Source organism: Hypanus sabinus, chromosome 22, assembly GCF_030144855.1.
Source record: "Hypanus sabinus isolate sHypSab1 chromosome 22, sHypSab1.hap1, whole genome shotgun sequence".
Classification (NCBI taxonomy): domain Eukaryota; kingdom Metazoa; phylum Chordata; class Chondrichthyes; order Myliobatiformes; family Dasyatidae; genus Hypanus; species Hypanus sabinus.
The window spans coordinates 60958033-60973307 of record NC_082727.1 but is presented as its reverse complement, the minus strand read 5'-3'; the positions used below and the strand labels follow the sequence as shown (position 1 = coordinate 60973307).

The following is a 15275-nucleotide window of genomic DNA, read 5'->3' as shown; positions in this document are numbered from 1 at the left end:
TGAAAAGACACTGCCCAGAAGAAGGTAATGGCAAACCATTTCTGTGGAAAAATTTGCCAAGAACAATCATGGTCATGGAAAGACCAGGATCACCTTCATCATACAACACATGATAATAATGATCAAATTATTGGAAAAAAGTCTTCGATTCCCTTTCTCAATCTATGCTTCTCAGTTGTCTTGTGGAAAGAAAAGAGGTACCTCTATTAACAGTCCCAAACTTTTGAAGCAAAGAAATTTTAAATTTGTTCCGTTAATGAGCCCTTAAATTGCAACTACAGCTATTGTTTCAAGCTGTGCTCTGAACCAGATTCATGGCTTGATTTCTACCATACGTAAAATTAATCCAGCATCAACTAGAGTTTAGATTTTATGATCGAATCAATGGAAATAATCAGCTTTAATGGATTTAATCTTTACATTATCAAAACAAAATGTACCACTTGCCTGCATTAGTGCCCCTCCTCTGAGAAAGTTAAATGGCAATTGATATGGTCAATTCTGATCACTCAGAGTTTCCACCCTGTATGTAAAATTCTGTAACTCTGGCTGATTTTGGGTTGTTCCATGTTTGTTCCATATGTGCACAAAGTCTAATCACTATGCTCTGTGATACTGCTCTTGTGTGTTTGCCACTTGAGAGGCTGGGTATTAAAGACACTTCATCATCATACCAGCAGCAGGCCAAAGAAAAAGAGGTGGGCCACGAGAGGGCACTGGTGATCTATTAGCTAAGCATGAGAAACTTGCTATCCTGGCAAATCCGCTAGTTTTGGACATTCTAATTCTTGGAAGCAGAAAGTGATGTCTACTCCACCCATGCCTCTCATAATCTTATAAACTTTTATCAGATCTCTCCTCAACTTTCAAAACTCCAGAGAAAAGAACGTAAGTCTGTTCAATTGCTTTTATTAGTCAATCCCTCTAATCCAGGCAGCAAACCGGTAAAACTCTTCCTCAGCCTCTTCAAAGCCTCGACATCCTTTCTATAATGGGACAACCAGAATTTAATGCAATTCTCCATATGTGGCTTAACTATAGTTAGCTATTATAAAACTTCCTCAATGCCTTGACTAATAAAGGCAAGCATGCCATACGTCATCTCTACCCACCCGGTGTTGTCACTTTCCAGGAACTATGGACTTGGGCAGTACGATCCTTATAGACATTAAACTATATCTATTCTTCCCCCTCTGAAAGACTATTGATAAAACTCATCATCTTGACCAGGCATTTGATCGTCTGCCCTTGTATTTCCTTATATTGTTCAGTATCTTTCATCAAGAGCTGGAGCATGGAATCAGGCCAATCAGCCCACAAGTACATTCAGGCAATCAAGCTCTCAATACTGCTCTCCCACATTCTGACCAAATTTTCGACTTTCCAAGATTCCACCACTCACCTATTACGGTGACCAATCAATCTACCAGCCGCGTGTCTTTGGGATGTTGGAGGAAAGCAAAGGGCCCAGGGAAACCCACACTGTCCCACGGACATGGGAGGCATCAGAGGGCCCAGGGAAACCCACACTGTCACAAGGACATGGAAGGCATCGGGGGCCCAGGGAAACCCACACTGTCCCACGGACATGGGAGGCATCAGAGGGCCCAGGGAAACCCACACTGTCACAGGGATGTGGGAGGCATCAGAGGGCCCAGGGAAACCCACACTGTCACAGGGACATGGAAGGCATCAGAGGGCCCAGGGAAACTCACACTGTCACAGGGACATGGAAGGCATCAGAGGGCCCAGGGAAACCCACACTGTCACAGGGATGTGGGAGGCATCAGAGGGCCCAGGGAAACCCACACTGTCACAGGGATGTGGGAGGCATCAGAGGGCCCAGAGAAACCCACACTGTCACAGAGATGTGGGAGGCATCAGAGGGCCCAGGGAAACCCACACTGTCACAGGGATGTGGGAGGCATCAGAGGGCCCAGGGAAACTCACACTGTCACAGGGACATGGGAGGCATCAGAGGGCCCAGGGAAACCCACACTGTCACAGGGATGTGGGAGGCATCAGAGGGCCCAAGGAAACCCACACTGTCACAGGGACATGGGAGACATCAGAGGGCCCAGGGAAACCCACACTGTCACAGGGATGTGGGAGGCATCAGAGGGCCCAGGGAAACCCACACTGTCACAGAGATGTGGGAGGCATCAGAGGGCCCAGGGAAACCCACACTGTCACAGGGATGTGGGAGGCATCAGAGGGCCCAGAGAAACCCACACTGTCACAGAGATGTGGGAGGCATCAGAGGGCCCAGGGAAACCCACACTGTCACAGGGATGTGGGAGGCATCAGAGGGCCCAGGGAAACTCACACTGTCACAGGGACATGGGAGGCATCAGAGGGCCCAGGGAAACCCACACTGTCACAGGGATGTGGGAGGCATCAGAGGGCCCAAGGAAACCCACACTGTCACAGGGATGTGGGAGGCATCAGAGGGCCCAGGGAAACCCACACTGTCACAGAGATGTGGGAGGCATCAGAGGGCCCAGGGAAACCCACACTGTCACAGGGATGTGGGAGGCATCAGAGGGCCCAGGGAAACCCACACTGTCACAGGGATGTGGGAGGCATCAGAGGGCCCAGGGAAACCCACACTGTCACAGGGACATGGGAGGCATCAGAGGGCCCAGGGAAACCCACACTGTCACAGGGATGTGGGAGGCATCAGAGGGCCCAGGGAAACCCACACTGTCACAGGGACGTGGGAGGCATCAGAGGGCCCAGGGAAACCCACACTGTCACAGGGACATGGGAGGCATCAGAGGGCCCAGGGAAACCCACACTGTCACAGGGACATGGGAGGCATCAGAGGGCCCAGGGAAACCCACACTGTCACAGGGATGTGGGAGGCATCAGAGGGCCCAGAGAAACCCACACTGTCACAGAGATGTGGGAGGCATCAGAGGGCCCAGGGAAACCCACACTGTCACAGGGACGTGAGAGGCATCAGAGGGCCCAGGGAAACCCACACTGTCACAGGGATGTGGGAGGCATCAGAGGGCCCAAGGAAACCCACACTGTCACAGGGACATGGGAGACATCAGAGGGCCCAGGGAAACCCGCACTGTCACAGGGATGTGGGAGGCATCAGAGGGCCCAGGGAAACCCACACTGTCACAGGGACATGGAAGGCATCGGGGGCTCAGGGAAACCCACACTGTCACAGGGATGTGGGAGGCATCAGAGGGCCCAGGGAAACCCACACTGTCACAGGGTCGTGGGAGGCATCAGAGGGCCCAGGGAAACCCACACTGTCACAGAGATGTGGGAGGCATCAGAGGGCCCAGGGAAACCCACACTGTCACAGGGACGTGAGAGGCATCAGAGGGCCCAGGGAAACCCACACTGTCACAGGGATGTGGGAGGCATCAGAGGGCCCAAGGAAACCCACACTGTCACAGGGACATGGGAGACATCAGAGGGCCCAGGGAAACCCGCACTGTCACAGGGATGTGGGAGGCATCAGAGGGCCCAGGGAAACCCACACTGTCACAGGGACATGGAAGGCATCGGGGGCTCAGGGAAACCCACACTGTCACAGGGATGTGGGAGGCATCAGAGGGCCCAGGGAAACCCACACTGTCACAGGGTCGTGGGAGGCATCAGAGGGCCCAGGGAAACCCACACTGTCACAGGGACATGGGAGACATCAGAGGGCCCAGGGAAACCCACACTGTCACAGGGATGTGGGAGGCATTAGAGGGCCCAGGAAAACCCACACTGTCACACGGACATGGGAGACATCAGAGGGCCCAGGGAAACCCACACTGTCACAGGGACGTGGGAGGCATCAGAGGGCCCAGGGAAACCCACACTGTCACAGGGATGTGGGAGGCATCAGAGGGCCCAGGGAAACCCACACTGTCACAGGGATGTGGGAGGCATCAGAGGGCCCAGGGAAACCCACACTGTCACAGGGATGTGGGAGGCATCAGAGGGCCCAGGGAAACCCGCACTATCACAGGGATGTGGGAGGCATGCAAACTCCACACAGAGAGCAGTAGAGTTTGGGATTGAACCTGGGACACTGGAGATGTGAGGCAGCTGTTCTTTACCATTGTATGACCAAATCTCAGCATTTGTTTGTTTATGCTGAGAGGATGTCATACTATATTAAGGACTCTGTAGTTATTGATACTAACTTGGCTGATTTAGCAGAAAAGCCTGCACATTAGTTAAAAATATCCAGGCAACAAGCCACCATCTGCAGCACAGATGGAGAAATTTAACAGGAAACTGAAGTGTAAGTTTACCATGCACCAGAGTTATTGCCGTTGGGGATTGGGTCATAAGTAATAAAAGCAGAGAATTAGGATACTCAACATACGTGATTTCATTTGGGGGGGGGGTGCGGAGTTGTGGCGATAGTTGAAGAATCTAAAGCCAAATTGCCACAAAAATACCTTCATTACGAGAGCAAATAAGCTGATGAAAGTGGTACTGAGCAGGATGTTCATCTTTAACAAGATCCAAGAGAGGGACAGTTTAATCCCGAAGTGAATTTAAGAGCCTCTTCTATTGCACGTTCTTAGTACTCTTAGGTCAGAATTTTTATGCTGATGAGTGATTTGTCAATTTACACCAGGTTTGGTCATTCTGGGGTTGTAGGAGCAGTGGATTGGGGCTCAGAAGGTGAAGTGGCTTCTCCTTCCTTGACATAGGTGAACATAAATAACTTTTCTAGGGAACAGTGGTTAAGAGGGATAGTTGAAATGGACTGGAACACAGGGAATTTACCATCAGACTGTATCACAGTGTTGGAGTTTGTTTATCAATCAATATGTAGGTTGATCAAATAATATGACAGAGCAGAATATGTTGTGAAGGGTAGATTTTGGGGAGCAACATAAGGAAACCTTTTTCAGAGATGATCTCCTGCCTTTTTGTTTGCTTGATGTTAGCTTATTGACCCTACACCTCCGCTGAAGAACCTTTCTGAATTAAAGTAAGATTGTGAAAGGATCAAAGCTGTAATATTCATGTTTCCAATCTGAAGCCCATGTCTATTCTGAGATTTCACTTTGATGAGAAGTTATTTTTAACTTGTCAACATCTTAATTGCATTTGTGCTAACAGTTCCTATGCCAACTAAAACTGTAAAAATTAATGACCATTCTAAATGAAATCAAGGCCTAGAGCATGCTAAAGAAAATGAACATTGAGTATTGCAGACAACTTTTAAGAATTACTTCGAATATGTAAGACAGACTTCCATATCTTACAGATCTTATATCACAAAGACTTATAAACTTTGCATAAATATGTCAATCATTTACATTGTGGCTTGTCTTCAGGAATAACCAATGATAAAAATACCTTGATGGTATTTAATTCTGATGTTTTCTGATCTTTCAGAAGTCAAGAAAGAGGCAAAAAAAACTTGTTGCTTCACAGCTGCTCTGTTCAGAGTTGATGAAGCAAAGGAAATTTGAACAGACAATGATAGAAGGTCGGCTAAGCAAAGAAAGGGAGAGAGAGAGAGAGAAAGGAACAAAGATGGTACCTTGTATAGAACAGCTATTTTTATACTACAGAGATGAGGAAAATTCCATTCATTTGTAGATAAGATTTAACTAATGCAAAAGCACTTATTCAAATAATGCCAAAATCAAAAATATATTCAAATAAATCCAAAGGGTTTCTACAGTCATATTGACAGCAAAAGGATAGCGAGGGATAAAATTGGTCCCTTAGAGAATCAGAGTGGACAGCTGCATGTGGAGCCCAAAGAGATGGGGGAGATTTTGAACTATTTCTTCATCGGTATTCAATAAGGAGAAGGATATTGAATTGTGTAAGGTAAGGGAAACAAGTAGGGTAGTTATGGAAACTATGATGATTAAAGAAGAGGAAGAACTAGAGCTTTTAAAGAATATAAAAGTGGGTAAGTCTCCAGGTCCTGACAGGATATTCCCTGGGACCTGAGGGAAGTTAGTGTAGAAATAGCAGGGGCTCTGACAGAAATATTTCAAATGTCATTAGAAATGTCATTAGAGGATTAGCGTATTGCTCATGTGGTTCCTTTCTTTAAAAAATGGTTCTAAGAGTAAACCTAGCAATGATCTGCCTGTAAGTTTGACATCAGTGGTGGGTAAATTAATGGAAAGCATTCTTAAAGATAGTATATATAGTATATGGATAAACAGGGTCTGATTAGGAGCAGTCAACATGGATTTGTGTGTGGAAGGTCATGTTTAACAAATCTTATTGAATTTTTTGAAGAGGTTACTAGGAAAGTTGACGGGGGTAAAGCAGTGGATGTTGTCTATATGGACTTCAGTAAGGCCTTTGACAAGGTTCCACACAGAAGGTTAGTTAGGAAGGTTCAATCTTTACGTGCTAATATTGAAGTAGTAAAATGGATTCAACAGTGGCTGGATGGGAGATGCCAGAGAGTAGTGGTGGATAACTGTTTTTCAGATTGGAGGCCGGTGACTAGTGCTGTGCCTCAGGGATCTGTACTGGATCCAATGTTGTTTGTCATATACATTAATGATCTGAATGATGGGGTGGTAAATTAGATTAGTAAGTATGCAGATGATACTAAAATAGGTGGCGTTGTGGATAATGAAGTAGGTTTTCAAAGAGATTCAGGCCAGTTAGAAGAGTGGGCTAAAAGATGGCAGATGGAGTTTAATGCTGATAAGTGTGAGGTGCTACATTTTGGCAGGACTAATCAAAATAGGACATACATGGTAAATGGTAGGGCACTGAGGAATGCAGTAGAACAGAGTGATCTAAGAATAACAGTGCATAATTCCCTGAACTCCTCTGTGGATAGGGTGGTGAAGAAAGCTTTTGGTATGCTGGCCTTTATAAATCAGAGCATTGAGTGTAGGAGTAGGGATGTAATGTTAAAATTGTACAAGGCATTGGTGAGGCTGAATTTGGAGTATTGTGTACAGTTCTGGTCACCGAATTACAGGAAAGATGTCAACAAATTAGAGAGAGTACAGAGGAGATTTACTAGAATGTTACCTGGGTTTCAGCACCTAAGTTACAGAGAAAGGTTGAACAAGTTCGGTCTTTATTCTTTGAAGCGTAGAAGGTTGAGGGGGGACTTGATAGAGGTATTTAAAATTATGAGGGGGATAGATAGAGTTGATGTGGATAGGCTTTTTCCATTGAGAATAGGGGAGATTCAAACAAGAGGACATGAGTTGAAAGTTGGGAGAAAAAGTTTAGGGTAACACGAGGGGGAACTTCTTTACTCAAAGAGTGATAGCTGTGTGGAATGAGCTTCTAGTAGTTATATATGTGGTTATATATGGTTAAATAATGCAGAACAAAGAAGCTTCAAGAGATTTCCAGAATTATACTTTGTATTACCACTGAAGACATATCAAACTGCTCTATACATACTATTACCACTAGCAAGCATACTAGGGAATTACTTGTATTTCAGTCATTATATAAAATACCAGCAGATATTTGAGTAAACAGTTTGGTCCAATAATGGTGATTTGATTGGAAACAGAATGTGTTACCTCTATGCCAAAACACTATGATGTTGTTTAAAATGATGACACTCTTTAGCAAAGTGTGCTGAAGGCACACAGAGGTTAAAGGGAACCCCCCCCCCCCCCCCCAGTCTATTGCAAAGACAGTAACCTGTGCTGAGTTCCCACTGATTGCCACTCTAGATGCAGCTGCAATGGCAGCACAACTCAAGACAGGCGTGGAGATCATCAAGTCATCCAAGTTCCCCGCCGCCCAGGCTCCAGATCCTGATCAGACTTCCGAGGTGGAGACTGACTACTGGCCAGGTCCAGGTACCATAGGTATGATAAGAGCCTGACACATAGGCCTTGCAGTTCATTAATTACTTTTAAAATTCTAAGGGAATAATGTAAATGGTTTCAGGTGAAATTTAACAAAATTAAAAAGCACATTTCAAAATCTCTCTTTTTATCTGGGTATTAGTTCTTTAAAAATAACTTTTCTAAATGAAACAAAACATAAATTCACAGCAAACAGGTTTTTCTGTTTTGATTATCATTTGCATTAATACATCTTCATATGTCATTCAGGGAAAAGGTGAAGACTACTGTGCAGTACCATTTAAATTCTTAATTGGCTCCTTTTATTGGAAGTTTATTTTATAAATGTTTATGGACCTTGCTGTTTTGTATTTATTACCCATCTCAGAATCAGTCTCAGATTTAATATTACCAACATGTTGTGAAGTTTCAGGTTTTTGTGGCAGCTGTACATTTCAGTACATAATAATAGAAAAAACTTTAATTACGGTAAGAAGATACACATTAAATAGTTAAATTAAATAATTAGTGCAGAAATAGAAATAAAAAGTGGTGAATTCATGTTCATTAATTCAACATCCATTCAGAAATCGGATGGCAGAGGGGACGAAACTGTTCCTGAATCATTGAGAGTGTGCTTTCTGGCTCCTGTATCTCCTTCCTGATGGTAGCAATAAAAATAAGTCATGTCCTGGGTGATGGGGGTCCTTAATGATGGATACCACCTTTCTGAGGCATTGCTCCCTGAAGATATCCTGGATACTATGGAGGCTAAGTGCCCATGATGGAGCTGACGTAAGTTTACAACTCTCTGCAGCTTACTTCCATCCTGCGCAGCAGACCAACCTTCCCATCCCCCTCCCTCTCCCATACCAGATGGTGGTTAGAATGCTGTACACAGTACCTCTGTAGAAATTTGCCGGTGACATACCAAATTACTCCTGAGTTGACTGATGCTTCAGTCAGCAGTTAAGTACCAACCTCAGTGTTGTGGGCTTAGGTCACATAAAGACCAGATTTATATGAGGGAGGCATACAACCAGCTTACTTCCCTAAAAATGTATTGTCGAATCAGATGGATTTTCCCGGTGTTGACGGCTAATTAGTGCTAATACTAGTTTTAGTGGCTACTGGAACAAGCCAACGCCACTTAGAATCCAGGCAGTATGTCCTGTAGAATCCAATAATAGTAGTGTTCAAAGTTGAAAAAGTTAATTCGATCCTGTAATAGAAACTAACAAAACAGTCTTGAAACGATAAAACTAATGAAACTTAAACTAATGAAATTAAGTGAAGTTAAACACAAATAGTTAAATGAAATTAAACGCTCAACAAAAAGATATCATCCCGACCCATTCCCTAATTCTAAACTAGCCAGACTGACTCTAAAAAGCATGAACACGTAATTAAAATTATTCACTTCTGCCACGCCCCCCCATCCACATGACTATCTACCGTAATAAACATGTTCAAGTGCATAACACAGAATACAATGCAGATAGAAAACAGATGCATGGCTCCTGCACTAATGTTTATTTTTTGGGGGGTTTTATCACATAATTGGAGCTGTCTCTAAGGTGAGATTCAGATTTCTGATGCAGTGCATCCTGCCAAATCACAAGGGACACTTGGTTCTATGCAGAAAGGCAATACGTGCCATCGAGCCAAGGGGCCTTTAATTCCATCTCCATCAGACCTTGTTTTCATTCCACTGATGTTCCTTCACTTTTTTTTCAAACTGAGTGAATATATTTTCAGCTCCATTAAGGAAAACTGTCGCCAGCACGATGTCCTAAAATTAGAAACATCTCTAATTTCTCATTACTTTGTCATCCGAGCTCTTAAAGTATTTAAATGGTCTGCACTGTGGATTGATTGATAGGGTTTTAATATTGGAACTTGAATCAATTAATCTCTTTGAAATGAGTCTTTTGAATAATGCGCTATAAATATTTTAGTTCCAAAAGTCATCATCACTCTGGTTGACTGATTTCATCCATTACCATCAAAGAGAGTTTGGTACCCATATTATGACCTAATAGAACTTTTCATGTGTAACTGCTTTGTACTTTTCGTTTTTGTTATGGAGTGGTTTTTATTCTATTAAAGCCCTGATTTCCTTCATAACAAACAACAGCAGCATCTGCAATCCACTTAACGTGGTTGGACGTGGCAACTGGTAAAGTTTATATAAACCATGTTTGCTCTTGGCTTAGGTTCTTTGCTGGGTCTTCAGTACAAAAGTTTTGATCTTTTAGCTCAAATTATTTTTTGAAGTGGAATGAAGATGGAAGAAAGACAGATTTTTTTTTACCATTAGAACGTCTCACTAACTTCTGTGACTATTTTGTTTATTTTTTTCCATCTTATTAACAAATGACTTTCTGAATGGCCACCCAGTGTTGCTGCTCACTGCTGTTCACGCAACTGAGATTACTGTCTGTCACGAATGCAACCACACATTCATGTCGAGCACATGCTAAAAGGTAGTCATCACGAGCAGTATGAGCAATCCTGTAACTGCATGTACAACTAAATAAGATGCTGAGGTAATTATCATTGGAAATTACAAATCTTTATGAATTTTACATTTTAAAGTCCTGAAGAAAATAAGTTTACAGGTACATTTGTTTGAGTTAAAGTATTTTGCTACATTAAAAAGTATACCTTCCTATTATTAATGAATCATACCTTCATATGACTACATCTCATTTATATTGCCAACTGACCATTAAATAGGCCATAATTCAGCCCTGCTCTTTTCTCAGGACAAAATTTGTCCAACTTTCATGGAGTTGTGGGTGGGATGAGCATGTCTCCTGGCTATTGGTTTTTGCCATTAGGTATTTAAAAACTCTGTTGTCAACCCTAAAACCAATTTTTCTTTCTACTTTAATTCCTGTATGATCAGGAGAAAGATACTCCTATTCCTTCAGTTACTAGTATATTACTGAAGTCCCCTGCTTAGTTTTCAAAACCAACTTCCTCCCAATCTTCCTTGCATCTTAAGACCATAAGATGTAGGAGCAGAATCAGGCCCAGCGAGTCTGTTCCACCATTCAATCATGGCTGATCCAATTCTTCCAGTCATCCCAACTCACCTGCCTTCTCCCCATACCCTCTGATGCTCTGACTAATCAAGAACCTGTCTCTGGCTTAAATGCACCCATTGACTGGGCCTCCACAGCCATGGCAACAAATTCCACAGATTTACCACCCTCTGACTAAAGTAATTTCTCATCATCTTGTGCTGGTTCAGAGCCCCAATTTGACACGTAGCTCCCAAGAGGGTTGTGTATCTTATGGGTAGAGTCACCATTAGGTGATGTCACAGTGACAGCCACTTGCCTCAATCAAGTACTTGATAAAAGATGTCCCACACATCTCTTTTGAAGGAAGAATGATATTGGATGCCCATGATACAGTTTATCTCAAGAAGCCTTCTGTAAGTATCTTCTTGGATGCAGCCATGCCATCTTGAAGATTGTGAGCTTCATCTCTCTTTGATTTAACTTATACAAAGCCTGCCCCTCTTGTAGATCTCTAAAGCTGTATTTTGTGACTGTTTCACGACAGACAGGAGGAGAGGCAGTGAACGAGAAGAGGAAGATGAGGAAAAACTCAGACGAAGGCAACTCCAGGAGGAGCAACTCAATAAAGTATGTTTGGTTTGTGTACCTAAGGCTGTTAAAAGGAATGGAGTTTACATCTTCGCATAAAGGCACAGCATGACTGAGGCAGAGTCAGTACTTGGTGTGTTGATGCATAGGGTAGCTTTATTTGTTTTCTTTGCCTTGTCCATTGGGGCTAAGCTGATAGGAAAGGTATCTTAATTATTTTGTGTGAGTCTGTTACAGCTCAGGACTTCAGAGCTGGGAATTCAATTTTGATGCCATCTTTAAGCATTCTTACATTCTCCCTGTAGAGCGCATGGGCTACCTCTGGGTGCTCCAGCTTCCTCCCACATTCCAAAGACGCAGTGGTTAGCAGGTTAATTTCTCATTGTAAATCGTCCTGTGGTTAGGCTAGAGTTAAACCTGTTGCTAGGTAGCGCAACTTGAAGGTTCAGAAGACCCTATTCCGCACTGTATCTCAATAAATAAATATAACTTAAATTTCATATTGTTGTATAGCACATATTAGGAAGAAAAATCTATTCAAGCCAACCTTTTGCATTTATTTGTATTATTTTACATTATTTTATTTTGTAAAGATTTTAAAAAATATCTTTATTTTGCTTACTTTGTATCAGTAATATTTCCGGCTTCCAGCTGTTCATTCTAATAATTCTTGCATCATTTTATGACAAATAATTACTGACATGCTTTAGCATACCCCAGAGCATTTTATATCCGTGCATTCTTCTAAGGTGACTACCATTACCTCTGCCCATTATCATTGTCATCATCATTACGAGCAATGTCTTTCATAGTCATGATCGTGGTCTTCCCATGACCATGATTGTTCTTGGCAAATTTTCTCTACAGAAGGGGTTTGCTATTACCTTCTTCTGGGCAGTGTCTTTACAAGACGGGCGACCCCAGCCATTATCAATACTCTTTAGAGATTCACTGGTATCAGTGATCATATATCTAGGACTTGTGATGTGCACCAGCTGCTCATACGGCGATCCACCAGCTGCGCCCATGGCTTCACGTGACCCTGATCGGGGGGCTAAGCAGGTGCTACACCTTGCGCAGTGGTGACCTGCAGGCTAGTGGAAGGAAGGAGCACCTTACACCTCCTTTGGTAGAGACGTATCTCCACCATGCCACCCAAAATATTTCACCCTAATATCCTTTACTTGGCCATTTCCTGACCCACCCAAAGGCAATGATGGAACAGGATTTGACGGTGTATCCGGTCATGATTCCCATTGATGCACGTATCATTTCCATGTTCAATATACGTGCCGTGGCAAGATCACCAATGTATGCGGCATTCAATAGTTATTATTGTCAGAAGATGGATCTAAAGGTCGTGACCTTGACCCTTGTTTTTAATTCTTTAAAGCAGGGAACAAATAAAATGCAAGGAATACAAGTAGGAATAGACCTCCTTGTGTCTGTTGTTACTCACTAAGATCATGGTTGGTATTTGAAGTTAGGAGTACTTTTCCCCACATTCCCCACATTGTGCTAACCCCACATCCTGTGCGTGTCTGTGGACCATGGTAGAGCAGGTCCTCAGAAACTGCAAATTCACGGCTTTCATGAGTGAAGAAAGCCGAAGATATCCCCCCCCCCGACTGAAAAATGTTCTTATTTCTACACAGTTAATTTTTTCAACATCTGCCCAAAGTTAGTTAATTTAAGGCAAAGTATCAAAGTATCAATTTTTCTTATACATTACTTTGCTGCTGCTGCCCACATGCTTTAGAATTCTAATGCAGCCAGCCCATGGCCTGAGCACATGTTGTAGACCATAGTTACTCTCTTTTATTTATTTGATTTAGAGATCCAGCCCTTTGAGCCATGCCACCAAGCAACATTCAGTAATTCACAAATTAGTCCTAACCCAGTCACGGGACAATTTACAATGATCAAGTAACCTACTAATCGGTATAATTTTGGATTGTGGGAGGACCAAGCACACCCATTCCATCATGGGAGGACAGTGGGATTAAACTCTAAACTCTGAAGTCCTGAGTTGTAATAGCATCATGCCCAGTTATTTCGATCCAGTCTGCTGCTCACATTGCCTTGCGACTATCTGTGGCATAGCTCCAGTTGAAGTCAGGGCTAGTTTTAATATCTGGAGAACTGTGCTTCATTAGTTTTTTCCACTCCTCTCCCATGTTATCCCTGGCCTGCCATCCTGCCAATTACCATGTTTGTTTGTTTGTTTGTTTACTGAGATACAGCATGGAATAGGACCTTTGAACCATGAAGCCCAGCAATCCCCCGATTTAACCCTAAATTAAATCCATGTGGTCACTGGTACTGTAAACTGCTACACTACCATGCCCTTCTCCTCCACCAGATCCACCCTGTTCCTCCTCCGTGACCATGATAGCCTTAAAGTGTTGAGCCAGTACACCAGGTACATAGAAGCTGTCTGAGTAATTTTACAGGTGCGGTCTTAATGCTTCTTACACTACAACAATTTTTTTAAACAGCGATATCATTCATAATATTGTGCTTTTTATTTAAGGTGCCACTTAATTTGACATTTGAGGTGAAAAATTACATCCAATTAGCAGACTGGAAATAGATAAAATTTAATTTCAAGGCAGCAAATAGATATGGTTGGATTGAGTTGATCTCCGATCTTGGCAATTTACTTGCAAATGTTTTGTCACTGTGCAAGCAGACATCGTCAGTGCGCTGTTGATCGTGTTTGTTTTCCAAATGCTTGGCCTTTTTGCATTTTTCAATCAGCTGATTGTCGCCATTTTGGAGATTCATTTGTGATGTGGGGCGGAAATCTTGTCGCTGATTGGCTGTATGGCGAACTTGTTGTGCAATAGTCTGGAACTTCGCCCACATCGACTCATAAATAGGATCAAAGTCTATGTGCTTGTTTGCAGAATTGTCCGTGGAAAATGATGCTTCTAGGAACTCTCTTGAATGCTGTGTGTTTGCTTGTGCCATGACTTTCACTGATGCCCAGTCGAATTTGGGTCTCTCTCGATCTTCGTGGGTAAAGACTAGAGAGAGTTTGTCTTGCCATTTTGCAGCCTCGGGTCAACAATCAACAGTTCACTGACAATGTCTCCTCCCATGGTGATGAAACATTTGCAAGCGACTTGCCAAGATTGGAGAACAACTCAACCCAACCATTAACCATCTGAGTTACACATCTTCTGAATTATTTCTAGACACTCATGGATATGTTCAGACAGTGCAAGTATATTCTTCAGATGTCTTCTGTTGCTCAGTCAGTGACTCAGTCATTTCAAAAATAATACTCATTTAGCAAGAAGCATTTGTGATATGCTGAGATTATGAGAACCTCTATGCAAATGTGGGTCTTTCTTCCTTTTATTTTGATTTTATGCCCCTGAGCATAATCAAGGTATTACAGTAATCAAGACCATGTCACACAGGCTCCAGTTGTTCTCCTTCAGTAATGGTAGAGTTAATAGAAAATAAATCAATCCCTAACCAAAATCGAATTGTTTGTCTTAAATTCCTACCCACAACTACTATTACTGTTGAAACAGTTCAAAGGGAAGCATGTTTATAAAGGATCGTTGTTCACAAGAAAAAATTATGCCATATTTAGCATATCTCATTTATGCTACATTGGTTGCTGTTCAGAGATAATTGATTCACTTATTTTTGCAACTGGCCTTTGTGAATTTACAGATCCAGTCAGGCCTCGGGAAGCTGATTCTGAAGGAAGAATTGGAAAGAGAGAAGCAAGCCCGGCTGGCATCTCACTCTCTCTCTAGTGACCCTCATTTCAGGCATCGTTATGATTCTGCAGGGAGTGCATGTAAGACCATTAATCATCCATCAAATGTCTGGGATGGATCAATTCCTTATTGATTGTCAA

At 42.9% G+C, this 15275-nt stretch overlaps 1 protein-coding gene across 9 annotated transcripts in view; it reads left to right on the top strand.

Annotated features, from left to right (window-relative positions):
• Window positions 1-15275, top strand: part of ablim1b (actin binding LIM protein 1b) — a 400575-nt gene that overhangs the window by 357016 nt on the left and 28284 nt on the right. For 7 of the 9 annotated variants that reach the window (XM_059947920.1, XM_059947911.1, XM_059947912.1 and 4 more), the window contains 3 exons: window positions 7659-7796; window positions 11352-11434; window positions 15086-15215. In XM_059947920.1, the coding sequence (XP_059803903.1) occupies window positions 7659-7796; window positions 11352-11434; window positions 15086-15215 (351 nt within the window). The remainder of the gene's footprint in view (window positions 1-7658; window positions 7797-11351; window positions 11435-15085; window positions 15216-15275) is intronic. The other 2 variants (XM_059947918.1, XM_059947915.1) reach the window with 1 other exon arrangement.